The sequence below is a fragment of the Abramis brama genome (assembly GCF_963993115.1).
Source record: "Abramis brama genome assembly, chromosome: 21".
NCBI classification, from domain to species: domain Eukaryota; kingdom Metazoa; phylum Chordata; class Actinopteri; order Cypriniformes; family Leuciscidae; genus Abramis; species Abramis brama.
Window position 1 is genome coordinate 33207151 of NC_139983.1, and position 27425 is coordinate 33234575.

Consider the following 27425-nt stretch of genomic DNA (forward strand, 5'->3'; position numbering starts at 1 on the left):
AAATGATATACCAGTATGATGTATTATAAATTATACTTGTGATATGTATGACATATGATTTATGAGATATGATGTATGAGAAATTATATATGTATGATATATGAGAAATTATTAATGATGTATGAGAAATTCAATGTGAAGTATAATGTATGATTTGTGGTATGATGTATTATGTATTGTATATAATGTATGATATTATATAAGAAATTATGTATTATATATTAGAGGTATGAGAAATGATATATGATGTATGAGATATGATGTGTGAGACATGATATATGATGTATGAGAAATTATATTAGATATGACATATGGTATCATATGTATGATAATTGAAAAATGATATAATGTATGATATATGAGAAATTAGTTATGTGTGAGAAATTATATGTATGAGATATAATGTATAATATATCAGTACATAATTGTATGCATACATAATTTATGATGTATAAAATATGACTGATGTATGATACATTTGATATGATGTATAATGTATGATTTGTGGTGTGATGCATTATATATAATGTAGGATATTACATGTGCTATGAGAAATTATGTATTATATTATATATGATGTATGAGAAACAAACAAGATATGATATATAATGTATAATATTAAATTAGATATGAGAAATGTTTTATGATATTATATATGATGTGAATATGAGCAATAGTTACAGTGATGCTTAACATAATTTAATTTAAAGTTAATTTAATTTAATTAATATTAATTATGTTAATTAATACATTCTGAAAAAAATAACACTTTTACTGAGCAATAATTCTAAGTGTTGTGAAAATAAATGTTTCATTAGATCAGATCAGTTGTGTTGGACCGAGGCAGAATGTGTGTTAATCTGCATACTAACGAACAGCTCATCAAGCGTGACTCAGTGATTTAAACATCCGTAATGCACTGACTTGATCTGTACAGAGCGCTGTGTTTCAACCTCTTCTGTAAATGTATGTATAGTGTATTTGATGCACTCAAGGGAATGATAAAGAGAAGGACGCTGTTGCTCGGGCGATGGATCCTTTTATATCCTTTTAGACAGGAGAATAAAACAAACCGTGTTTTTCCCACTGAGTAATTCTTGTCACAGAATGAGTGTGTCTCTCCCCTCCTGTCTGAGAAAAGAGGAGGCGATTGTGAATGAGCATCGTCGCTCTCGGATGCCTGTTTCCGTAGCAACACAGGGAGCGCTGAGGTATAAAAACACACGCTTGCTCAGACGGGACTCAGAAACTCTGAGCTGCACACACACACACACACACACACCATGCTGAGGCCCAAGGATCTGTGTCAGGGATCCGGCACCAAAACCTTCCTGGAAGCCATGCAGAGCGGGAAGGTCCACCTGGCCCGTTTCGTTCTGGACGCTCTGGACGGGAGGATCATCAACGGGAAAGCCGAAAACGGGCAAACGCTTCTGATGTACGCCGTGAGCCTTCAAGAGCACGGGAGCCGAGCGAAGTTCACCAAACTTCTTCTGGAAAAAGGTGCGGATGTGAACAAGCGTGACGATCACGGGCGGACGGCTTTGAGCCTCGCGTGCGAACACGGATTCCTGGATTCGGTGAAGCTCCTGGTTCAGTTCAACGCTGACCCGGAGCTCACGGACACCTGGGGAAACAGCGCGCTGATGTACGCCGCGTGCGGAGGACACAACCAGGTTCTGGAGTTCCTGGTGCGGGCCTTCAAGAAGCTCGGATTGAGACTGGACCTCACGAACCACGCCGGACACTCAGCCGCAGAAGTCGCGGATTTCTTCGGACACAACCAGTGCGTTCAAGCCCTCAGCGGATGCGGGAAGAAGACGGTGAGTCCCACGAACAGCACTGGAGAACCCGTGGAAGATCTCCGATGGCCCAATCGCCTCCCGAAACATGTTCTGGAGCGCTTCTCCAAACAAATCCAGAGCAGACAAGAGGAGCTCCTTCCGGCTTTGTTTCAGAGACAAATGCGTGTCAGCGACAACCTGCGAATCCACTTCAGGCGTCCGCCGACATCCCACACGGATCATGATCTGATGTTCGCTTCAAAACAGATTCAAAACTCAGTGCTGAAAGAGGTCGGCGGATCGAGGAGTGCAGAACACGAGTCGGACATTGATACGCCACTCTGGGGAAAAGCCCGATCGGTTAATCTGGATCTCCGGAAACAATCCTACCAAGGAGACGTTCGGGAAATCAACAGATCCGCCAGCAGGTTTAAAAGAGCTTCGCTTCAGGATGAAAAGCCTCTCGTGGCGAAGTTCTACAGCGGAAAGATGAGCGACACCATCAACCTGGAGGAATCCCAGAGCTGGAAAGATCTGCGTTCCAGCGTTCCCAGATCCTCCAGACAGAGCAAACTTCTGCTGGGTCGGGAAGAGCTGGAGCCCGAGCGGATCAAACCTCGTTCTTCGGGGATCTCGGGACTGGGAACCAGGCTCCTGCGCAGATTCACGGCTCCTGAGTTCATGAGGCACAGGGACTGTCCACGCGGGAAAGGGAAGATCTCTCGCTCCGAAACCTTCCCGTTCACACACACACACATGAGAGTGAACAGCCAGCCTAGCGTGGACAGCATCAGTGCGGTGAGATGCGAGTTTGAGAGTACTTCAGCTCTTAAATGAGGATGTGTAGATGACTTAAACACTGTATGGGCATTTAGAAAGACCTGGAAAATGAATTCAAAGATGTTTATGACTCTCACAGAGACTACACTACAAGAAATTATGGTCTTATTATTATTATTATTATTATTTTCCAGTACAAATGTCTAAACATTCAAGCGAAATGTTTTCCCTTTGAATTCAGTTTACTCTTCAGATCCCCCTGGCAGATATTTGCATAAACTCACTTAATATTGATTCATTTTCCAGTAACACTTTACAATAAGGTTCATTAGTTAACATTAGTTCATTTATTAACTGACACAAACTAACAATGAGTAACACATTTATTACAGTAACTATTAATCTTTGTAATGTTAGTTAATACAAATACAGCTGTTCACAACTAATGTTAACAAATACAACCTTTGATTTTAATAACGTATTAGTAAATGTTGAAATTAAGATTAATAAATGCTGTAGAAGTATTGCTCATTCTTAGTTCATGTTAACTAAGGTAGTTAACTAATCAACCTTATTGTAAAGTGTTACCCGTTTTTCTTAATATCTCCAGTCATTTTGCTTCTCAAGTAAATCTATCTTGATTTAAGAATGTTTAGATATTTGTGCTGGAAAACAAGTCAAATATACTGAGTTTTTTTTGCAGTTAGACATTATAAATAGCGTGTACTTCATGAATGTAAGATTTTACCTGCTGCTGCTCTCAAGGTCTTTGTAGATTCATGAACGTCCTTCAGATAATAATGAACTGATTTAATTATTACTGACGTTGTTATGCACAGCTAAAGTGTGTCTGCATTGAGCTGTTATAATAATGCATGCATGTTATATTTCGGTTGCACTTTATTTTACAGTACGTGCACTTACAGTGAGTAATATAAGGCAACAACATTAAGGTTAGATTCAGGACTCATACCTAGTTATTACATTTACAAGTATATAGTATGTACATGCGAAACAAGACTGTAAAATAAAGTGCTGCCTATATTTTTATATGCATATTTTGTCTCGAAAAGAAATAAAGACAGAAATGTGGAGCAAAATGAATCTTATACGTCAACTATTTGTGATTTGTATGCATTAAAATACAGTTGTATATCTTTGCATATGTCAATAATTTATATTCTATACAATTTGATAGACTACACAACTGTATAAACTCAAAGCATCTGTCTGTGTGAAAAACTGTATTTTTTCATTTGATAGACACATGTATGAATAAAGCACTTGTGTAAGCTTAAAGCAAAATAAAACTTGATACCGGTGGTGTTTTTTTATATGCATGATTTATTCTTTAAAAAATTAAATGTATATTTCTCTTTTCATCAACAACCAACACACAAAAAAAGCACACAGCAAATGTCGTGGAAAGAAGGTTGATTATGAGTCACGTGTCCTCGGCTGCTGGCATATACACTAACAAGTGCACACTAACAAGGGGCCGTTCACACCAGATTCAAACACAGACGGAGCGACACAAAACACAGGAGTTCGGGAACACTTTTGTATGACGTGGTTTTGTGTATGGAACAGCTTTTATTTTTCACTTCCCTCCACTGCAGGTCTCAAATCTCATTTCTGTATGTTCAAACTGGTATATTGGGTCTGTTCCTCACAAAAAACATCTCATAACTTCAGAAGACTTCGAATATGTTTCCATATATGAACCTCAATTTTAAACGACCCTTTGTGCCAAAAGGCTTATAAAAGGCTCTGTATAAGCTGAAATGTCTTAAATGACTGCGTAAATCTTACATTAATGGGTTATTTCAATTTATTCCAGTGATAAAGTATGTTTACGAGCTGTTTAACTAAAATTACAAAAATAATTAAAACTAAATCCATGAATGTATCCCATGCGAGTGCCTGATGGAACCCTTAAGGTTCCGTTTAGAACCTTTTCTTCTAAAAGTGTTGATTTTTTGTGTGTGTTCGTTTGTTTTTGTCGTGGTCTCTATAAACATTTGCAAAGGAAAAAGCTGCATAAATATTCTTCAAAAAATTCTCAAAAATGTTGCACTGAAAAAATGAACCATATGCAGGTTTGGAACAATGAGCGCAAATTAATGATCTTCATTTTCAAATGATTTTCATTTTTCATATGATGCTTGTGTATGCTACATAAATATTAAAGGTACACTCTGTAACTTTTTTTGCTAAAAATTAACAAAATTTAAAGAATGAGTCTCCGTATGCTTTCGAGTTGCTGCACAGCGCCTCTTCAAGGCAAACACACTCTTGCTCCGCCTACTTTTGTCTGTTGTGTGAGTGGTTAGTTGGTTAGTCGACACAACGAGCGAGAAAGGTTGACATAGAGCTTGTTAAATCACAAACTTCCAGAGAATCACCCGTTTTAAACAAACGCCGAACAGAGAGTCTGCTGGAGAAAAGAGAGAGACAGAGCTCGTAATAAAACAAGAATCAACATCAGCTTTAGGAGATGGAGAACTGAGGGATTTGAAATGTTGTAAAAGCGACAGAGATGATGGTGTTTTATCACTCAACAGGAGATGAAGTGTTTATTGAACAGATAAACTGTCATATGTATTTCTCTAACAGAGTTCACTGTAAAGCAGGATCTATTGTGAAGATCATATTCATCCGCAGAGCCGAAGCACAGCCACAACAATGTTCTTCCGCTAAATGCAGTTTTGATTTTGACCGCTAGAGGGCCAAAAGTTACAAAGTGTCCAGTGCAGAAGAAACGCGTCCTGTGTGAACGGCCCCAAACTCAAATCAACATCTCTCTCTCGCCCTCTTTTAATCTGTCAGTATGATAATTTAGGAAACTTCACAGTACAACAGGTAGGATGCAAAAATATCACAATGAACGCTGCATCCAAAATGTAAACACGCACACCAACATACAAACCTTTCCTTTCCTCTCTCATAATTAAATAATGCGAATGAATGCAAACACAGGGTGTTTCCCACTCTGATTATGTACATTATTTGTTCTTCTGACGCCTTTACAGTAAAACCAGCCGTTTAAGAAATCAGGAATCGCCTCTTAAGCTCAGATGCAATATTTACACGGTTTACAAACCATTCACGGCACCCTTTCCAAAAGCAGGCGCTCGTCAATCCATTGAAAAAAACAAAAACAATAAATAGGTCATTAAAATATATACAATTGGTTACAATGGCTCATAAAAATGTTTTGCACCTGTCAGTGCTGACAACAAATGACATCATTTCACCGCCTTTTCTGAAAAAACGTCTTCGTTCCTCAGATTAAGATTCAAGCGTGTGCCACTGTTCAGCCATGCAAGCCAGTCTGACACGAGCTTTAAAACTCAGGTGAAATATGTGCGTACAGTGGCGTAAAGCTTGCAGACTTTCACGTTCTGTGCTGATTTTCGGTCAAATATTGCAATTTAAAAATGGTAAAATGTGTGCGATATGATATGTCATTTTATATCCTGATATAGTCCTTCTGCTGGAAAATCAACCCAAAAAAGGTTTAGGTTTCAACTCGAGTAGCAAAACACATTCAAATCCGATTGGATGAGCCACATTTCAATCTGTTGAAGTTTAGCCAGTATACATACAACTTGTGATGCACATCAATTGAATTCTGTATAATTCCAGATTGTAGACAATAAAATAATGCTTTACAATATGATTCAGTTTGCTAATGTTTGTATAGTAACATTAAATAACACTGAGCAACACATTTGTTAACAGTCAGTTAATAAAAACACAACCGTTCATTGTTAGTTCATGTCAGTTCAAGTCCATTGAATTATATCAACAGATACAACTTTTGATTTTAATAATGCATTAGTAAATGTTGAAATTAACATGCTTTAGAAGTAGTTACCCAGACAAGAATAAACCAATCAGAGTCTCATCTCCCATTCCCTTTTAAAGGGGCCAGTTGTGCTCGCACCATGACGGATTCGCTATTTACATGAGGAATTTGATCGTGGAAAGACTGAACGCTTCTCTAGCGAGGAAACGGATCTGCTCGTTCGCAAGGTTAAAGCTGTGTGTGTGTGTGTGTGAGGTTAAAGCACAAGCAGAACATCTACAGGACAAGCCGGATTCCACCATATCTTTATGTACACAATAATGATCTTTTACATTGTAATCCTTTTATTTTTAATATTTGGCATGTTTGTGTGCTTCTGGGCGTCCCTGTGTGTGTAATAAGTGTGTGTGTAATAAGCAGAGTGTGTGTAATAAGCGAGTGTGTGTAATAAGCAGAGTGTGTGTAATAAGCAGAGTGTGTGTAATAAGCAGAGTGTGTGTAATCAACAGAGTGTGTGTAATCAGCAGAGTGTGTGTAATCAACAGAGTGTGTGTAATAAGCAGAGTGTGTAACAAGCAGAGTGTGTGTAATAAGCAGAGTGTGTGTAATAAGCGAGTGTGTGTAATAAGCGAGTGTGTGTAATCAGCAGAGTGTGTGTAATAAGCAGAGTGTGTGTAATAAGCAGAGTGTGTGTAATAAGCAGAGTGTGTGTAATAAGCAGAGTGTGTGTAACAAGCAGAGTGTGTGTAATAAGCAGAGTGTGTGTAACAAGCAGAGTGTGTGTAATCAGCAGAGTGTGTGTAATAAGCAGAGTGTGTGTAATAAGCAGAGTGTGTGTAACAAGCAGAGTGTGTGTAATAAGCAGAGTGTGTGTAACAAGCAGAGTGTGTGTAATAAGCAGAGTGTGTGTGTAATAAGCAGAGTGTACGCGTGTTGTGGACCTGCCTATAGGCACACATTACTAACGCGCTCTTTAATTAACAAAGAAAATATTGCGCCATTGACTTTAGAGCAGGTTTCAGTTGGTCAATGACTCAGTCTATTTCAGTTCCTCAAAATATCAATGCGCCAGAACACACACCTGGTTTTCAGACCAGCAGCCCATGGGCGAACAAATTGGCGCAAATGCATTTGCCATTTAAACAATGTGGCGCAGGACGTGAAAATGTGGATTCCACCCGTACCAGATGTGGACCGGATCTGGGCCGACACCATGTTGCTGTCTGGGAAGTTAACTAATGTTAACAAACGGAACCTTATTGTAAAGTGTTACTCATAATTAATAAAGTTGTCAATGTTGCTTTCGCAGCTGTAAAAAACCAACAGTGAGATCAAAATCATAATATCGAAACTTAAACGATAAACACATGAAACATGATGGACGTGTACAAATTCAGTAATTCCAGGTTTCTGTGGCCGCAGATAACACTGAAAATGATCAGCTTCAAACTGAACATAATAAAACCCAGTGGCGTTTTCAGTCAGACGCACTTCTGCTGTAATTCTCCGCCTTTTGAGCACCAATCAGACGTCCATCGGTGGAAGAAACTGGCTGTGACGTCACAGAGTTCATTCAGCCGTCTCAGTCCCGGATTCTCCGGTGCTTTCCACTCGGGCAGGCCGGGATAAGCCGCTGTTTTGCCCTGGTTTTCTGATTGTTGTCCAGTCCGTAGGGCGCGTAACACTGAGCTAGCGGGTGACGTGGATCAGCAGCGGGACATGCGCTTGCGGTACTGCTCCACTAGGGGCACCAGGCACTGAGGAGAGCTGGCCTGCAGGAGGAACGGATGCTCCAGGAGATCAGTGGCACTCGCTCGCTCCAGAGGGTCTCGCGTCAGCATACGGTCCAGAAAGTCCTTCAGCATCGGGGAAACCTGCAGACAAACACGACGCTTAGATGACCTGCACACACACAAGCGCGGCATTTTGTGTGTGTCCCTTTAAATGCAAATGAGCTGCTGCTCCCGGCACAGAGGGCGGAGCTTCAAGAGCTTGTGTGTGTGTGTGTTAGCAGCTTCGATTACCTCTGAAATGCAGTGAAATGTCAGAAACTGTTTAGCCTTTTATGTTCAAACCGGAGTCGGACAATGATGGAGAGACTCCAGAAGAAGTGGCAACATGTAAGAATGAAACAGGATGTTTCTGAAGGGTTAGTTGATGAATCTATGTTGCTGATGTGCATCAAGTGATTGATTAGCATATTGTGTAATGATAATCTATAAATCGCTCGTGTGGGAACTGTTGTAAGATCAGAGAATATATGCTGCATGAAGACAGAACAGGTAAAGTTTTGTTTAATTAGTTATAACTTTGTTGTCATCTTGCTTTTATGACATGCTGTGTTACGTAGGCTACTATATTGCAATAAATGTGAAAAGACGGATGCGACAGCTTGAGGAGACTCACAAATGTGCTCGACTACAACAACTCTTCCTCTTCTCAACACTGCCTCGCCCCCTTTGTTGCTTGCGTGTTCCCGTGGGCGGGGTTTATGTAAATTTTGGGGTTTGTGATGTCACTAACCCGGGAGGAATGTCGTGTAGTCCCTTCCAGCCGTTTGTTGTAAAAAGCAATTTCAGTAAAAGCAAATATCTCCCTTTGCTTTGAACTTTGAGCGTTGTAACTCTGCAGATGTTGTTTATGCTCAAACAGCAACATTACACACTAACTAAAGTTAGAAAAGTGAAATCATAATCAACCACCCCTTTAAGTAAATACGTACTCTCAAGTCGTATTTACCACTGGGATCATTTTGGATGGGGAATAAACCTTAAACATGGCGGATGGGAGAACGATTGCTGTTTTAACTGCTATTCTTTATCAGTTTTTCCACAACAGCTACATCGCCTTGTCTTGTTATTAAATTTGTGGATATTAACATATATGAATAGTCATTTGAAGCATAATGTATTTTTTTAAACACAGCTGAAAATACCTAGCCTGACGTCGTCATACTCAGATTCTAGTCAAAATATGGGCCCTATTTTAACGATCTGAGACGCAAATATCAAGCGCAAAACGCAAGTAACTTTGTGGGCGGATCTCGGGCGCTGTTGCTATTATACCGGCGGGATAAATGACTCTTGCGCCCGACGCAAATCTAAAATGTGTTGGTCTGAAGTAGCTTCATTACTCATAGGTGTGGTTTGGGCGTAACGTGAAATAAACCAATCAGAGCGTCATCTCACATTCCCTTTAAGAGCAGGCGCGCTTGTTCCATGGCGGATGGCTATTATAACGGCGGATTTGCCAGGAGCGGTTCACAGCCGAGGAGACCGACGTTCTCGTCAGGGCCGTAAAACACAGAGAAGTGACATTGGGGATGGAGAAACACACCCAAATTAGCTTAGAAACAGGCGTATGATAATTTGGGTAAATGTGTAAGCTAGATTTATGCCTATTTTTTCACATCTTCATGGACACAACAATGATTTCCCTCGTGTGGAATATTTTTCCTTGTAACAATGTATGGTTTTCTAAAAATGGGAACTGCTGCGTCTGTGTAGATGAGAGAAGCAAAGTGTATGCGCGTTGTGCACACGCTACATTGATTATGGCGAAGCATGCGCCCTTAAAATAGCATCTGAACGCGCCACTGACTTTAGACGAGGTTTCTCCTGGTCAGTGGTGGAATTGTTTTCTGAAACTGCAAAATAGCACCAGGGAACGTTTGCGGCGGAACACGCCTCCTCTTTTCGCTGAACCGCCCCCGGGAGCGCAAGTTCATTCACTAATTTACCGACGTGCGTCTGTGGAGGGAAAAGTCCGCTGTGCGTCCGGTGCAAAATAGGAAGATACATGCGTCGGTGTACAAATGTCGGTGTACATGCGTCGGTGTACGATTTTAAAATCGTAAAGGCTGCGATTATTTTTTATGCGCAGTTTGTCAGTGACGTACGGCTCTGTAAACGCTGCTCTATCTGAAAGCACTGTGAGTTTGAGTCACTTATAACGTACATTTGAAAAAACAACACGCGTCAAACATCTTTCCAAAACATGAGAATCATTTATGAACCTCTTTTTAATAACATGCAACATTTAATAACATGCATTTACTCCAAACTCACTTCATAACGACAGTTGAGCTCCTCCTTCTGTGAGATGATGTGCTTCTTACACAGAATAAGGCAGTCGTGTATTTATAAGTCATGTTTAATCAAAGCGTTTCAATCTTATGTTTATTCAGCTACAGCGATAGGGATTTCCTGGAATGATCCGCATTATTGTACTTCTGTGGCGGGGCATATTTATCATGTTTGCATGAGAGCGCCCTCTGGCGTTCAAATGGGGCAGTATTTACTACCAATCAGCCGCACTCCACTGACAAGCTGCGCATAAAATAATCGCAGCCTTTGCCAAATCGCGTGCGGTTTTATTGCGATTAATCGTGCAGCCCTACCTACAACCAATCAGAGCAACGGAGTCGACAAATGCCTTGATCGCGGTTCTCTGTTCCTCTTTTCAAATTAATGCGCTGTCGATATCTTCTATAACAGACGCGATGGCGGAATCTACACATGATGTTTCATAAACAAAGTTCGGGAGGAGCACGTTCAAATAATCAATCCAATCAACCGTCTACGGTCTACACTATCAGCATGAGAGGAAGCATATATTTATTCACTCTGTCACTCTCCTAACATTCCTTGACAGTTTTCAGCCTCCGTCCACTCACTCTCGGCTTGTTCTTCCACAGCCTGGAATACGGGGGGAGTACTTTGGGTTCGGGCCGAATACCGAGTCCAGAGCCTCTCCTCGGACAGCACGTCAAATATGCATTTATTCTATCTGACTTATTTGTAAGTGTGACATCTCAATTCTCCAGCGGCAGTCATCATCATCAAGCGCTCTTTGGTGACGTGGATGATTACGTTACTGTTGATCATCTGTCCATCATCGTATGAAGCCCGACCTAAAAATGTTGTGGGCGGGGCTAAGTTCGGCTGGCATCCAGGCTAGAAAATGCCATGTATTTGACCAAAATTTTATAATCGTCATCAAGTTGTCTATTTAGATAGCGCTGTGAATGTTTATACAGTTGTCAATGAATGGGATGCTGCATTTTATTCATAATAAATATCTTTACACTCTAGCAACATAGCGGTGAGTTTTGCACTTTGTAAAATGTCAAAATCTAGTGTTATTCCAGCTGTTTTAACCCACGTGTGACAGATAAAGGATTATTTTTGAGTTTAAAAACATTTTATTTCTATGGGAAAAAACTTTTTGAGATGCAGGCTTATTCATTTATTCATGTCATATAATTGCTTTTCAAACAAAATTGCTTTTCTTTTTTTTTATTTGGTCCATTTAGTTAGTTTACTAATTATTTAAAAAAAAAAATTTTCATGACATTAGGTTTAGCCTGCTGTAAAGGAATGTTTTGGTTCATTTATTATTATTATTATTATTATTATTATATACAGTTCAAAAACAGATTTTCTTTGTATGGAAAAAAACTTTCTGATATGCAGACATTAATTTATTCAAGTCATATTTTTGTCAAAAACATGTTTTTTGTCAAACAAAATGGCTTCAAATCAGTTTGAAATTTTTATTTTACAGTATTATTTTATTAATATAATTAATATATTTAATATTTTTAATATTTTATTTCATTTTTAATTAATTTTTATTTCAATATTATATTTTTATTTTTATTTTATTTTATTCATTTATTTCATTATTATTATTATTATTTTACATTGCCCCTAATTATTTTTCATGACATTGTTAAGCCAAGTTTCTGTCCTTCTGTGCGTGTGTTTCCCTCTGTCTCTCGCTGTGATTAATGTAGAGATAACGTCTCGTACCTGATGAACGTTGCGTACGGTGGGCGCCCGCTCGTCTCTCAGCCTCTTCATCGCAGCCACAGGAGTTTCGCTGAAATACGGAGGTTCTCCATCCACCATCTCCACCACCATGATGCCCAGAGACCAAACATCCACCTGCACATTTTAGATCACCTTCATTGTCATTATAAACATGTATAATGAAATTAGGAATTATTCCAGCACACATTTTCTTCCCGCTCTTGATTGACGTTTGCTGTGTGATTGTTTCGTGCTGTACCTCCGTTCCATAAGGTGACTTGGAGATGACCTCAGGAGCCATCCAGTACGGCGTGCCCACCAAAGACTTTCTCTTCGGGATATCTTTACTGATCTGAGCGCAGAAGCCAAAGTCTGACAGCTTGATCTAATTTACAAACATAGAGACAGGATAAGAGTGTGGAAACACATGTTTAAAACACATATAGCTTCATTCTTCTCACTCGGTCACACCTGGAAATGGCACAGTATTAAAGGGACTAACGGAGATACATTTTTTCATTTGTATATATATATATATATATATATATATATATATATATATATATACACACAGTGGGGGGTCGATAAGATTTTTAATGTTTTTGAAAGAAGTCTCTTCTGCTCACAAAGGCTTCATTTATGTGGTCAAAAATACAGTAAGAACAGTAAAATGTGAAATATTATTACAATTTAAAACAACTGTTTTCTATGTGAATATCAAGCTGTATTTTCGGCATCATTACTCCAGTCTTCAGTGTCACATGATCCTTCAGAAATCACTCTAATATGATGATTTTCTGCTCAATAAACATTTCTCATTATTATCAGTGTTTAAAACAGTTTTATATTTTTGTGGAATGAGATATTATTTCAGCTGTACAAAAACAGTCTGTTATGCTGCTTAATATTGCAAACTGGTATTGCTTGTCATAATATTTAAATTTATTGTATCATATTCATCAACAAACATATTTTTTGTACAATTGCATATAAGACTAGTGTTTTTATAATAATAACTAGAGATGCACGATATATCGGCCACCATATCAGTATCGGCCGATATATGTTCATTTTTAATGTTATCGTTATCAGCCCGATAGGAACATTTTTACGATATATTAAAGCTGATAAATAATGTATTACTTCCTTCAGCTGAGACACATCAGATGTGCAACTGTTCAACATGATGGTTGTGAATTGCTTGAAATATTGAAATCAAAATACAGTTCAGTGCAACATTTGCAACACAAGTCATATCGGCTACATAAAATTATAATGAGAATATTATAATTGTGTATTTTGGTCATGGCTTTTAATGGTGACTTTCGTTTTTGTAATCAGGCTCTCAAAAATTATATAAAAATGTGGATTTAGATTTATCGACCAATATATTGGTTATCGGCATCAGCCAAAATATTCATATCAGTGCATCTCTAATAATAACATTATTATATTATAATTATATAAGAGTCAAAACATAATGAATATGTACTAGAGTAGAGTAATGAATATGTACTTTTTTCTCACTAACTCGTCAAATACGATTGACAATTAGCATACAGTTTGGATTGGCGGTCTGGGTCTGTTCTGGACGAGAACTAGCCTAGCATGGATAAGAGCAGCAATAACTCTCCTTAGGGTAAACAGAACAGAACCAACATGAATGTGTGTAGATATCATTAATTCAAGATTTTAAAGTACAACATAATTCGAGAATTTATTCTGATTTAAAAGGGAATCAGAAGGTCAGACCCTGACTGAGAAACGCGATCGCTGCTGATAATACTGAAGGAGCTTATATATGAATACAGTGATAGGCGTCGTGTTCCTATAGGTAGACGTGGATCAGCTGAGAGTCACTGATGAGAGCTTGACGAACGTGACCCGCCAGAACTGACGCTACGCTTGATTGTTATTGACGCGGTTTAAACACTGACTGATGGACTACATGATTTCAGTAAGATGTTCTGTATCAGAGAAGAGGTTGAGATAAGTGAAGATGAAGAGATGATAAGTGAAGATGAAGAGATGATAAGTGAAGATGAAGATGAAGAGAGACAGATGATGAGTGAAGATGAAGATGAAGAGAGACAGATGATGAGTGAAGATGAAGAGATAAGTGAAGACGAAGATGAAGAGAGACAGATGATGAGTGAAGATGAAGATGAAGAGAGACAGATGATGAGTGAAGATGAAGATGAAGCGAGACAGATGGACTCACGCGGCCGTCCAGCGAGAGCAGGATCGAGTCGCTCTTGATGTCTCTGTGGATAACGCCCTGCGAGTGGAGATACGCCAGCGCCTGCAGAACAGCCTCACACACCGTCGCGATCTGCTCCTCGCTCAGCCTGCACACACACACACACACACACCACTACAGCTTTAATAGGGGATTTATTAATGCATCTGTTGTTTTTCAGTATGCCTTCTTTCACCACACTAGGTTAATCTTAAGTTTCACATCAAAAACTGTTGAGCTTGATAATGCTAAGTTTTGCACTTAAAGGATTAGTTCGCCTCAAAATGAAAATTTGCTGATAATTTCCTCACCCCAATGCCATCCAAGATGTCCATGTCTTTCTTTCTTCAGTGGAAAAGAAATTAATTTTTTTGAGGAAAACATTCCAGGATTTTTCCCCACACAATGGACTTCAATGGCAACCAGAATGTTGAAGTTCAAATCAATGCCGTTTCACTGGGCTCTGCACGATCCCAGCTGAGGAATATGGTCTTATCTAGCGAAACGATCGGCCATTTTCTAAAAAAAAGAAAAATACTTTTTAACCACAATTGTTCGTCTTGTGCTGGTCTGCGACACGCCACGCATTACGTCATCATGTTGGAATGGTCACGAAAAAAAAGAAGAAAATAATAATAATAAATTAAAACAAAGATGTCGGACGACTTTGAATTTGGAAAGGAAAATGAGATGGAATTTTCTCCCTTCCCTACATTTTTGAACCGGAGTACACATAACTTAGAAAGATGACGTGACTCGTGACCTTTCCAACGTGATGACGTAATGCGTGGCGCGTCGCAGACCAGCACAAGACGAACAATTGTGGTTAAAAAGTATATAAATTTTTCTTTTTTTTAAGAAAATGGACGATCGTTTCGCTAGATAAGACCATATTCCTCAGCTGGGATCGTGCAGAGCCCAGTGAAACGGCATTGATTTGAACTTCAACATTCTGGTTGCCATTGAAGTCCATTGTGTGGAGAAAAATCCTGAAATGTTTTCCTCAAAAAACTTAATTTCTTTTCCACTGAAGAAAGAAAGACATGGACATCTTGGATGGCATTGGGGTGAGGAAATTATCAGCAAATTTTCATTTTGAGGCGAACTAATCCTTTAATTTCAGAATCTAGTTTTATTCCTGCTGCTTTGCTTTAGGATGGTTTTGATTGATTTAGAGCTGGGCGATGCATTGAATATTAGCGATTCTGTCACAATATATTTGCTGACGATAGAAAAAATCTCAATACTGTTATATTTATACAGACAGAAGCCAATTTCAAGCTCTTTTTTTGTCTCAGGACTATGACAGCTGATAGACGGCTGCTCGTGATCATTTTGAAAAGGTTTCTATTTACAGCCAATCACAGTTCAGAGCGGGTGAATGAAACAGCCAATCAGAGGAGTTTAAGTTAATAAGTGGCTCATCCACTCAATCAATATCGAATAAATGCTGAATTTTCATTGGTTCATCATGCTTTGCTTTGTTTTTGCAACATTTTTGTAGGAAGATTGTATTTTTTTTGCATAATTTTCATGTTCTTGATTATTGTTATTATTATTATTTTGCAGTAAGCAATTGTATGTGCTTTGTAACAATAGCTGTTCTATCCAGATCATGTCTTTTTTTAATGGAGGGCACAAAAAAAACGTTTTAAATGCAAAAATATCAATACATATCGAATATCATCAAAATATGAAAAAATATGGAGATATAATTTTTTTTTTGCCCTATTTTGAGTTCAAAAGCAGATTTTGTCTCTTTTGATATGCAGGCTTATTAATCTATTCATGTCATATAATTGCTTGTCAAACAAAAAGTCTTCAAATAAGCTTGAAAATTATTTTATTTTATAATTTATAATTTATATATATATATATATTCATTTAGCCCATTTAATTTGTTGACTAATAAACTTTTGTATATTTATGCTATAGGTTTAGACTGCTGTAAAGGAATGTTTTCTTTAAATTATTATTATTATTAGCTGTATATTATTGATATATAGATTTTGTATACAAATTTATATATAGACTAAATACAGATTTTGTTTGTCTAGAAAAAACACCTTTTTGAAATGCTGGCTTATCAATTTGTTCATGTCAAATAAATGCTTTTCAAATTGAACTCTTGAAGGCTATTTATGGAAGTAAAATAATGTCAAATGTTTTTGAAATAAAAAGCCTATTGAATTGCACTACTTGAAAAAAAATAGGCATTGCATTAACCATGCTTGCATTTTAATGCATTGTATTTTTAGGGCTTGCATTTTTATGGGCTGAAATTCAGCATGGTTGAATATTTAAGCTGTGGATATTTCAATTAAAAACATTTCTAACACCTTTTCATTATTAAAAATTCAATAATCCATATTCACCTTTAATATTTCATTTCCAAAATATACAAACTGTTTAAAAATACAACCAGTAATATTCAACAGGCAATTTTCGGGCCATTTTATTTCGCTTTGCAAAATTCGCTTCCACAAATTCAGTGGTTCAAATTCGACAGTAAATTCAACATTGACGTCCAGGAACTGCAGGAAAAGCAATAGATTACCGAGCATACTCTCCATCTGCTGTTAGTCAACCTCACCATCAGATGGTGCAAAAGCGCTTGTTGTTGACGAAGACATTCATTCATAAATTGGAAATGATTATCTGTGTCAGTATGTGCGGAAAAGATGATAAACACACAAAAGCTGTGTGTTTATGTTTCATTCAATAACTTCATTGTTACTTTCCCTGTGTAACGTTATTCTACATGTCATCAGCTTTCTCTATCATGAACAGGATTATAATCGGTTTCCCTCAATACCTCATACTCAAGGATTCCCCTTCAGTTGGGACAAAACGCTTAACGTAGCTTAATGTACTAATACAGTGATATGAAAGATCAATCTTGCACCTTATTGGGGAAGTAGGCTGTAGGCTACTATATAGGCTACAGGCAAGCATGGACTCAGAATATGAACTTGACGCGCAAAGTTTCATGCTGAGCGTTTCGTGATATACTGGCGATATACATATAAGCCTACTGGTGATATACACTGATATACTATATATAGTATGCCTACGTGTATTGCATTAGCTTAAACTGTCATAGCACTTGCATATTGTTGTCCTATTGTTAATTTAACTGTAAATCACTTTGACATTCGCACATTTAGGGACCGTCTCTAAAGTTGCATACAACATTGGCATACATGTTTCTAACTTCAATAGCAAACTTAAATTTATTTGAATAAATATCAAAAATCCAAAGGGTGCGCATTATGCCTGACACTACATGAACACTTTACAGTTGGTTTTATGACTGTAAGTCGTTCTATTCAAATGCTATCGGAGTTAGAAACGTGTATACCAAAGTCGTATACACTTTAGAGACGGTCCCTAAATGTGCGAATGTCCAACATCAAGCCATCTTTATGCCAGTCGATCACTGGGAAACGCTCAGCTTTGCGCGTTATTCTGAGTCCATCTGCTTGCCTGCGAGTTTGGTCTTTTACATCACTGTAGTCCATTAATCTACGTTAAGCGTTGTATATGTCCAGAAGTATTGAGGGAAACCCTAATAGCCTGCATGCAGCACATCACCACAATATAAAGTTAAGGCAACTAAACAACCAAGAGAAATATATGTCAACCTAAAAAATGTAACATTGGATCTGTACATCCGCATCGGGGAATAACATTATAATCTCGTTCACGGTAGAGAAAGATGCCAGGAAAAGTAACCGTGAAGGCACTGAATTTAACATAAAACAGCCGTCATAATAATCACAAATACACTTACATTGCTGTAAATGAGTTTTATGAATGAATGACTTGCTCTAACTGTTGCTGGTCTTCGTCAACAACACGCACTTTTGCACCATCTGATGGTGAGGTCGACTAACAGCAGATGGAGAGTATGCTCGGTAATCTATTGCTTTTCCTGCAGTTCCTGGACGTCAATGTTGAATTTACTGTCGAATTTGAACCACTGAATTTGTGGAAGCGAATTTGCAAAGCGAAATAAAATGGACCGAAAATTGCCTGTTGAATATTATTGGTTGTATTTTTAAACAGTTTGAATATTTTGGAAGTGAAATATGAAAGGTGAATATGGATTATTGAATTTTTAATAATGAAAAGGTGTTTGAAATGTTTTTAATTGAAATATTCAAAGCTTAAATATTCAACCATGCTGAATTTCAGCCCATAAAAATGCAAGCCCTAAAAATACAATGCATTAAAATGCAAGCATGGTTAATGCAATGCCTATTTTTTTCAAGTAGTGCAATTCAACAGGCTTTTTATTTCAAAAACATTTGACATTATTTTACTTCCATAGCTATTGTTGAACAGGAACGCTGCTAAACTGAACTGAATCTGCTCTACTCTCAGATGTCTTCTGTCCTCTGGCACTGTGTGCAAAATCAATCATGTTTGCAAACACGTCCCGCTCGATGCTCTCCGCTCATGTCAGATCTCGTCCTTCTGCAATGCCGCGTGTGTGTGGACTCATGTAAATCTAGTCCTTCATCAGACAAAGAGAGAGATGCATTTACCAAACTAATTAAACCGCTAAATCAGATTCCCCTGCCATGTCATCCCAGCATCTGCTCATCTGAGTAAAGTCTGAACACATGCAGGAGACACACAGCAGAACACTGAGTTACTGTACATCACCCTCTTGTGGTTTGAAGAAAACACTACAGTAATACAACATGGGATTAGTGTTGCAGGAACTACAACCCGAGCTTATCTCGTGCTCATCCTCACCGCAGAATCACAATCACAGTGACGTCACAGTTCTCTGAATCCACATTAAAACATTAGAAACGGACTCTACACTGCAAAACATGCTTTTCTTACTTGCTATTTTTGTCTTGTTTCCAGTCCAAATATCTAAAAAAATTTGCTTAAAACATGCAAAATTACAATTATCAATTCAAATGGAAACAAGATTATTTTTCTTACTCCATTGGCTGATAATTTTGCTTGTTTTAAGCAAAAACTTACTTAATTTTGATTTTCTTTTTATTATTATTAGAAAACAAGATAGAATTTCTTATGTAATTTTAATTATCTAGTCAATGCTTCTTGATTTAAGAATGTTTAGATATTTGGACTGGAAACAAGACAAAAATACTAAGAAAAGCATTTTTTGCAGTATGATCATGTTCCTTGTCTTATTGTGAATGATTCATCATTGCATGTTTTCTGTCTACACAATCTTTTAACCAATAACTGGTTGCAAATTATTATATTTATTAAATCCTATTATATCATATTATATTATATTATATTATATCATATAAATATCGTATCGTATCGTATCGTATCATATCATATACCCATGGTTACGCATATTGCTTGTGAATGCTTCTGACCTCAATCATCTAAGAAATCCACTTTTCTTTTATTACTTTATCTAAACGTTCAGCTTTCACACCTGGTTTCAGACACGATGTTTGTTAGAGCTCCTCCCTGCAGATACTCCATGATTACCCAGAGTTCCTCCTCCACCAGAGCGCTCTTAAACATCTCCACCACGTTCCTGTGCTGGTAATCTCTCATAATCACCACCTGTGAACACAGACCCACAGTCTGATCACTGCAGAACACTGTGAGATCAACATCATGGTCAGATCAGTTATGCTTTTATTTTACTTTGTGACGCATTATAACAAGATACTCATAAATGGCCATCCAATGGAATTTTCATAGACAGTAAATGCATGATATTTGCATTTAAATCAAATCAATATTGAGGTTGTTTTTTATTATATACATTCTATACCCATTTATGTTTCTGCCAGTGTATTTCTGCCCACATATTTGCATCCAACACTTAATAAGCCTATGGATTTAGTTATTCAAGGGCACAGTCTTGTTCTCCGTGTGATGGTGCACTTGATGAATTCATAACACAAAAGTTATTTGTGTCTCGCGAAACACACAGATTACAAATAGATTACCAAGAACCCAAACAAACAAAGTATTTAAATAAAGAGTATTTTCTCCTTAAAACTGCAGTGAACCAAAGACAGTCTCAAAAACACGCTTTGAAATCGCTGGTGTTTCTGACGTCACAAACTACCTTGTAACCAATCAGATCAACGTGTGATCGTCAACCAGTGGATCTCTGAGCTGAGTGAGTGAGTGGAGGCGGGGCTCATTTGCATATTCATAGAACCGCGTATACTAAATGAGGCAAGGGTGTCGAGTTACGAGTTACATATGTGATGTGATGTGAGATCCACCAATCAGAGAGCTTCCCGAATTCCTACATTTGATTGGTTATGTTTTCCATGTGTGCTCGGGATCAATATAACTCGTTATAATGATCTTTGTTTCACCTCGTTGAAGAGCAGTTCTCTGCGCTGTTGTCTCCTGAGGTCCATCATCTTGACGGCCACCACGCGTCCGCTGTGTTTCTCGCGGGCGATGCACACCACACCCGTGGACCCCTCTCCAATCTTCACGAAGTTCTCCAGGTACGAGCGCGGGTCGCCTTTATCCACCACCATCTGCAGCGCGGCCTTGAACTGCTCGTGCGTGACTTTAGGAGGGTCGGGGGGCGGGCGGGGCGAGGGGTGTAGCGGCGGTCTGAACGCAGGAGAACAGGTTCCCGGAGGACTGTTGGCCAGGGAGCCGGTGGGAGACGGTCGGGGCTGCGACGGACTGTCCTGTCTGGGGTAAAGGCCCGGGTTCGGGCAGCCCGAGTGCCTCATGAAGGGGTCTGGACCGCTGGGCCGATAACTGATGTTGGGGGAGAGTCCGATGGTGTAGCTGGAGGAGGAACGGACGGTTTTGTGTGGCCGGCTGCCGCTCATGAGAGGACTGCTGGTGCCGCTGTGCAAGTATCCCGGCTGGTGTCTCATGGCTGCGTCCGCCTGGGTCATGGACGAGGGAAACACAATTACAAATTAGCTTCTGCTTTAACCTGCTTTGCTCATTAAAGGATTAGTTCACTTTAAAAAAAAAATGTTTTGCTGATAATTTACTCACCCCGATGTCATCCAAGATATCCAGAACATACATATGTGACCCTGGACCACAAAACCAGTCACATTTTTTTGAAATTGAGATTTATATATCTTCTGAAATCTGATTAAATAAGCTTTTCATTGATGTATGATTTGTTAGGATATTACAATATTTGGCCGAGATACAACTATTGGAAATCTGGAATCTGAGGGTGCAAAAAAATCGAAACATTGAGAAAATCTCCTTTAAAGTTGTTCATTTATGTTCACGATTGTGCTGCATTCACTCACAGAAATAAATGTTTTATATATTTACGGTAGGAAATTTACAAAATATCGTCATGGAACATGATCTTTATTTAATATCCTAATGATTTTTGGCATAAAAGCAAAATCGATAATTTTGACCCATACAATGTATTGTTGGCCATTGCCACAAATAAACTCATGCGGCTCGTGACTGGTATTGTCATCCAAGGTCACATATTGTTGTCCTATTGTTAGTTCAACTGCTTCTATTGCTCTCCTCATTTGGATAAAAGCATCTGCTAAATGATTAAATGTAAATACGCTTCCATAAAGGAGCCTGTTGGCCACATAAATGTCAGACTTGTGTTTACCTTCAGGTCATATGAGGAGTAGGGTCTCCCAGGGCTGTTTTGCGGGTGGACCAGCAGTCTGTTAGCGCTCCTCATGTCCGGCGTGAGACCGTCTCCGTGCGGATGCTGCATGGGCATCGTGGGGCTGTAGAAACAGGTCATGGGCCTGTGGTTGTGTGCGAACACGATGGGAAACTCTCGTCTCATCATGAGCCTCTCAGTGGGGCTCCCGATGTCTCCACCGAGATACATGGATCGGGGCGGTGGAGGGACGGGGAATGGGGGCGGTGGAGGCGCAGGGAGGGTGGGATGGGGTGGAGCCCCTTCCAAAATGCTCATGCTAACCTCATAAGTGGATTTGGCCCTGGGAAGGACGCCGTTGGGCTGAAGCGTGACGCTCTTCTTCAAGCCCATGTACGGCGTGCTGCTCTCGCTGTGGATGTTTCGTGACTTGTCGCCCCAGTGCGATTCGGCTTCGTCCAGTCCTTCATACTGATAGGCGTCGGCCTCGTTCACTTCGCCCAGACGGCCGAGCGACTGCGCTCGCTTGCGTGCCGACGGGCTGCTCTTGCGCAGGGAGTTGGAGCTGGTGACGGACAGCCGGCTCATGTCGGACAGCATGGCTGAGATGTAGTCTCCGTGGCCGATCATGGTGCCTCGCACGATGGTCTGGGGAAGAGGGGAGGCGGTTTATGATTAATGCGAAGTGAAACGCGGCGCTATTTAAAGAGCGTGTGAATTCACCTGGGTGCGGATGAACTCAAAATCACACTTTCCCCTGAGGTGCCTATTTCTGGCTGATTTGTGTTTGAGAAACACTGAATGACTTGTCTCAGCTATCTGAGGATTTCTGTTCTTGAAAATAAAGAACAAAGCAAAGAGCCTGTTTTGTTCATTTTTGATGATTTTGTCTTCATTTACAGATGATATAAATGTATATCTGCTTATTAGTCCATGATTGTTATAAAGTTTTTTTTTTCAGTGTTGGGGAAAGTTACTTTTAAAGTTCCCCTGTGTTGAAAATGTGGTGTTTTTAATCTGCTTTAAGACAAACCATGTGTAAATTCATAAGTTGACACCATTGCTGAGTATTTTCTCCTTAAAACTGCAGTGAACCAAAGACAGTCTCAAAAACACGCTTTGAAATCGCTGGTGTTTCTGACGTCACAAACTACCTTGTAACCAATCAGATCAACGTGTGATCGTCAACCAGTGGATCTCTGAGTGAGTGAGTGAGTGGAGGCGGGGCTCATTTGCATATTCATAGAACCACGAATACTAAATGAGGCAAGGGTGTCGAGTTACATTCAAGATATTTTAAGGCACGAATAATTTTTCTTTCAAGGAAAAAACGTTTAAATATGTAATTTTGGTGATCAAAGATGAGTTTTAAGGGATAAAATGATTGACTAGAGGGGGACTTTAAAGGTAATGCGTTACAATATTGTGTTACTCCCTAAAAAAGTAACTAATTGGGTTAGTTAGATACTTTTTTATGGAAAGCAGTGTTACGTTACTTTTGTGTTACTTTTTCTCACCTGGGCTGGGCTTGCTTTTTTGCTTTTTAATCAGAATCAGAATGAGCTTTATTGCTAAGTATGCATACACACACAAGGAATTTGTCTTGGTGACAGAAGCTTCCAGTTCACAGACAGAATGACAGCGACAAAACCACATACCGATAATAAAAATAAATTTACATAAAAATACACAAAATTCAAAATAGACAATGTACAGGTATGTTATATACAGATGCAAGGAAATGTGAATAAGAGGTATGGTATGTTAAATAAATATAAGTATAAATAGTGTTGTGCATTGCACATGATTATTGCCCAGTGGGGCATTTAACTGTTCATGAGGAAAGAAACTCTTCTTGTGCCTGATGTTCTATTTTTGGCAAATGTAAAGGTCCTTTCACACCAAAAGTGAAATGAATAAGCCTCAAGCTGAAGGAAATGCAGATTCACACCTGTACAGCAGGGGGCGCCGCTCAAACAAACCTTTCAGTTGTGCTGCCACTCTGGGTCACAGAAGAATAGGACACAGGAGAAGCACATGAAACAAATTTTGTGTCATTTTTGCTTATTCATATGGTTCAATTGGATCATCAATGTCAGCAGCAAAGACACAGGTAAATAAAGTGAGATTAAATACATAAAGTATATTTGACCTGCTTAATTACTGCAGGTTTGCGTCATATTCTGAGTTTGCATCTCACTGTTTTTATTTATTCTGAGGAATACTAAATCTGTTTTTGTGTAAGTGAGATGAGTAAATGCCTGCTCACATTATAAAAACGTATAAAAAGTTTTACGTTTTTAGTTGAAAACGGTGTTGTGTAAAGTCATAGTCTAGAACTACAATAACCATAATGTTTTTACACAACGCCTCTGATTTCTCTCAACATGTGGACAAGAGAGCTGTCAGTCAATAAATGGGAAAACAAAGTAATTTGCGTTACTTATTTTAAAAAGTAATAAGTATATTTTGTTGTAAATTCAAAAGTAATGTGTTACTTTACTACTTACTTGAAAAGGTAATCTGATTACGTAACTCGCGCGTTACGCTGGTTTTGTTGCTGTTTAATTTCCATTATAATAAAAAAAGAAAGAGCGGCAAAAATGTAATTTCTAAATGATGGACAGATTTTTTTCTTGAAAATAAAGACCAAAGCAAAGTAAAAACATCTTGAACACATAAGCTGTGACGAATGTGAACAGCAAAAAATGTAGAAGGAAAAAAAAACGAATTATATCCATTTGTCAGTCCGGTTTGCAGAAATGCCATTTTTGCAGCTCACTTGTTTATTGTAATGAAAAAAAATGAATAACAAAACAAAAACACTTTATAACAAAGGCAGGCACAAATGGCTCTGCTTCCTAACAATGACCCAATAAATTATATATTGAGGACACAATGCTTACACTTCTTAGAAAAGACATGACATTCAAGTGTCTGTATTTTATATTTGCAGTATTTACTGACAGCTGTCGTGTGCTTTATTCACAGAGGTTTTCACAGAAGTGACACGAGCTCAGGACGGGGCACATATTCAACAACAGACGGAGAGAGAAAGAGAAGAGAAAGGACAACTGATGGCTAACAACATCCACAAATGAAGGTGCACAGCCCATTTTGATAACTTGAGCTTCCTATTTAGTGTTTTTGTCTTGTTTTTTTTTTCAATACAAATATCTAAACATAAAGATATCTAGTTTTGTCTTGTTTGTTTTCTGAAAAATTTAAAACCAAAAATTTGAAAAAATGAAATGAAAAATTTCCCATTGAAATGGGATTTCTTTTCTTTTTTTACCCCATTGGCCCCATATTTGTTTTTGTTTAAAGCATAAACTCACTTCATTTTGGTGCATTTTTGCAGAAAACGAGTTAATATCTTAAAGTCCGCCTGTAGTCAATCATTTTATCCCTTAAAACTCATCTTTGATCACCAAAATTACATATTTAAATGTTTTTACCAGGAAAAAAAAAACGTCATGCCTTAAAATATCTTTTAGCACACATGGAAAACATAACCAATCAAATGTAGGAATTCGGGAAGCTCTCTGATTGGTGGATCTCACATCACATCACATATGTAACTCGTAACTCGACACCCTTGCCTCATTTAGTATGCGCGGTTCTATGAATATGCAAATGAGCCCCACCTCCACTCACTCGCTCAGCTCAGAGATCCTCTGGTTGACGATCACACGTTGATCTGATTGGTTACAAGGTAGTTTGTGACGTCAGAAACACCAGCGATTTCAAAGCGTGTTTTTGAGACTGTCTTTGGTTCACTGCAGTTTTAAGGAGAAAATACTCAGCAATGGTGTTGACTTATGAATTTACACATGGTTTGTCTTAAAGCGTATTAAAAACACCACATAGACACATAAACAACATTAAAAGCTGGATTTTCACCACAGGGGGACTTTAAGTAATTTTGCTTTTCAAGTAAATGTATCTTTTGGAAATCATTCATTCAAAATGCATTTGATTTTACCATCAAACACTCTGAGATCACACTCATGAAGTAATTCAGAGCTCTATGTAAGCATATGTTTATGCACAGAAGAGCAGAGATCTTCAGATGTTAGAGAGCTTGGCTCTTTTGCTCAGAGTTGCAGTTTTTCCGCCTGAGTCTCGCTGTGGTGGCGGCCCGCATGCATCATTATTAATTGCCAGCGTGAGGTAATAAATCTTTTCTCCCTCCGAGGATTCGGCGCTCTGAATCGGTGTTCACAGCAGGGCTGTTAGTTGAGGCCTGTGATAGATAAGAAGCCAATGTGACAGAGGAAAAAACATGTGTTTCTGAGCGCCGTTACGTTCTCTCGAGGGGAAACGCACCGCTGCAAAGCCTGGAAAGCAAGTCTCTGAAATGAGATTAAGACCTGCATTCTCTACTTAAATTCAAGCCTCGTCCCAAGTGAGCCAAAAGCCCAAACTGGAACCAATGAAGATGCTTTGCCGACAGATTGAGGAGGGTGTTGGAATAATCATACATTTACAGGTCATGTGCATTATAAACTGTTAGTCTCTTAACAAAGAGTTTTAAGTTGAACAATATTGCTGAGATGTTAATGGTTTGTGAGTTCCCAGCATGCATTGCAGCATAAATTAATTATGCGGTTTGTGTTATAGGATTATTGTTTCGCTGTTTGCTGACGTTATTGTTAGTTATCTGTTGTGTTGTGATATTAAGAGCTCATCTTTTTACTTTTGTTGATTGTTAGCATTCTTGAGGTTTGTGTGTCAAGTGTTGAGGTCTGAACACTTCACCCTAGATATCTCTGCTTTGTAAAGTGAATGCGTCTTCAGAAATGTGAGAAACGAAGCTTTTTGAACCTTTGAATCAATTGCTGCACCTGCTGGTCAGAACAGTGTAAATACAGCAAAAATAATAATAATATAATAATAATAATAATAGTGTTTTATTTATGAAGCGCCTTTCCCAAGCTTGGCCAAAGCCCAAACATGCATAAAAACACTATTAAATGCAATTAACAAATCATCTGATGCCATTAAATATCAAGTGTCTTTATAATCTGTGTTATTTTATTAAATTGTAGGGCTTGTTTTATTATTATTTTTTTATGGAGAGCTTGGTTAATCAGCCCAGTACGAGACTTTTAATTACAGCTCTTACACAAATGTGTCATTAAAATGTCTACAAATTTATATCCATATAGACACTGGTTTATGGACTCACGGATGAATGAACAAATCTCTTGAATCAATGATTCAATGACTCACTCATAAATACTTCACTTGTTGTTTTATTACTGGATGAATCAGTGTTTTTGAACGAATCTCTTGAATGAATGATTCAATGACTCACTCATAAATACTTCACTTGTTTTATTACTGGATGAATCAGTGTTTTTGAACGAATCTCTTGAATCAATGATTCAATGACTCACTC

General features: G+C 38.5%; 2 protein-coding genes across 2 annotated transcripts in view; one reads left to right on the forward strand and one right to left on the reverse strand.

Moving 5' to 3' along the window:
• Nucleotides 1-1263: 1263 nt before the first annotated feature.
• ankrd63 (ankyrin repeat domain 63) lies at nucleotides 1264-3884 on the forward strand. Its single transcript, XM_084096440.1, has one exon. The coding sequence runs from the start codon at nucleotides 1284-1286 to the stop codon at nucleotides 2619-2621; it is 1338 nt and encodes a 445-aa protein (XP_083952566.1). The 5' UTR covers nucleotides 1264-1283; the 3' UTR covers nucleotides 2622-3884.
• A 2575-nt stretch (nucleotides 3885-6459) lies between these two features.
• Nucleotides 6460-27425, reverse strand: part of pak6 (p21 (RAC1) activated kinase 6) — a 41207-nt gene continuing 20241 nt past the window's right edge. Inside the window, exons 3-9 of the mRNA XM_084096435.1 lie at nucleotides 22022-22669; nucleotides 20772-21308; nucleotides 19865-19998; nucleotides 14410-14536; nucleotides 12448-12573; nucleotides 12189-12323; nucleotides 6460-8249 (exon numbers count right to left, since the gene is read on the reverse strand). Of these exons, the coding sequence (XP_083952561.1) occupies nucleotides 8082-8249; nucleotides 12189-12323; nucleotides 12448-12573; nucleotides 14410-14536; nucleotides 19865-19998; nucleotides 20772-21308; nucleotides 22022-22669 (1875 nt within the window). The 3' untranslated portion in view covers nucleotides 6460-8081. The remainder of the gene's footprint in view (nucleotides 8250-12188; nucleotides 12324-12447; nucleotides 12574-14409; nucleotides 14537-19864; nucleotides 19999-20771; nucleotides 21309-22021; nucleotides 22670-27425) is intronic.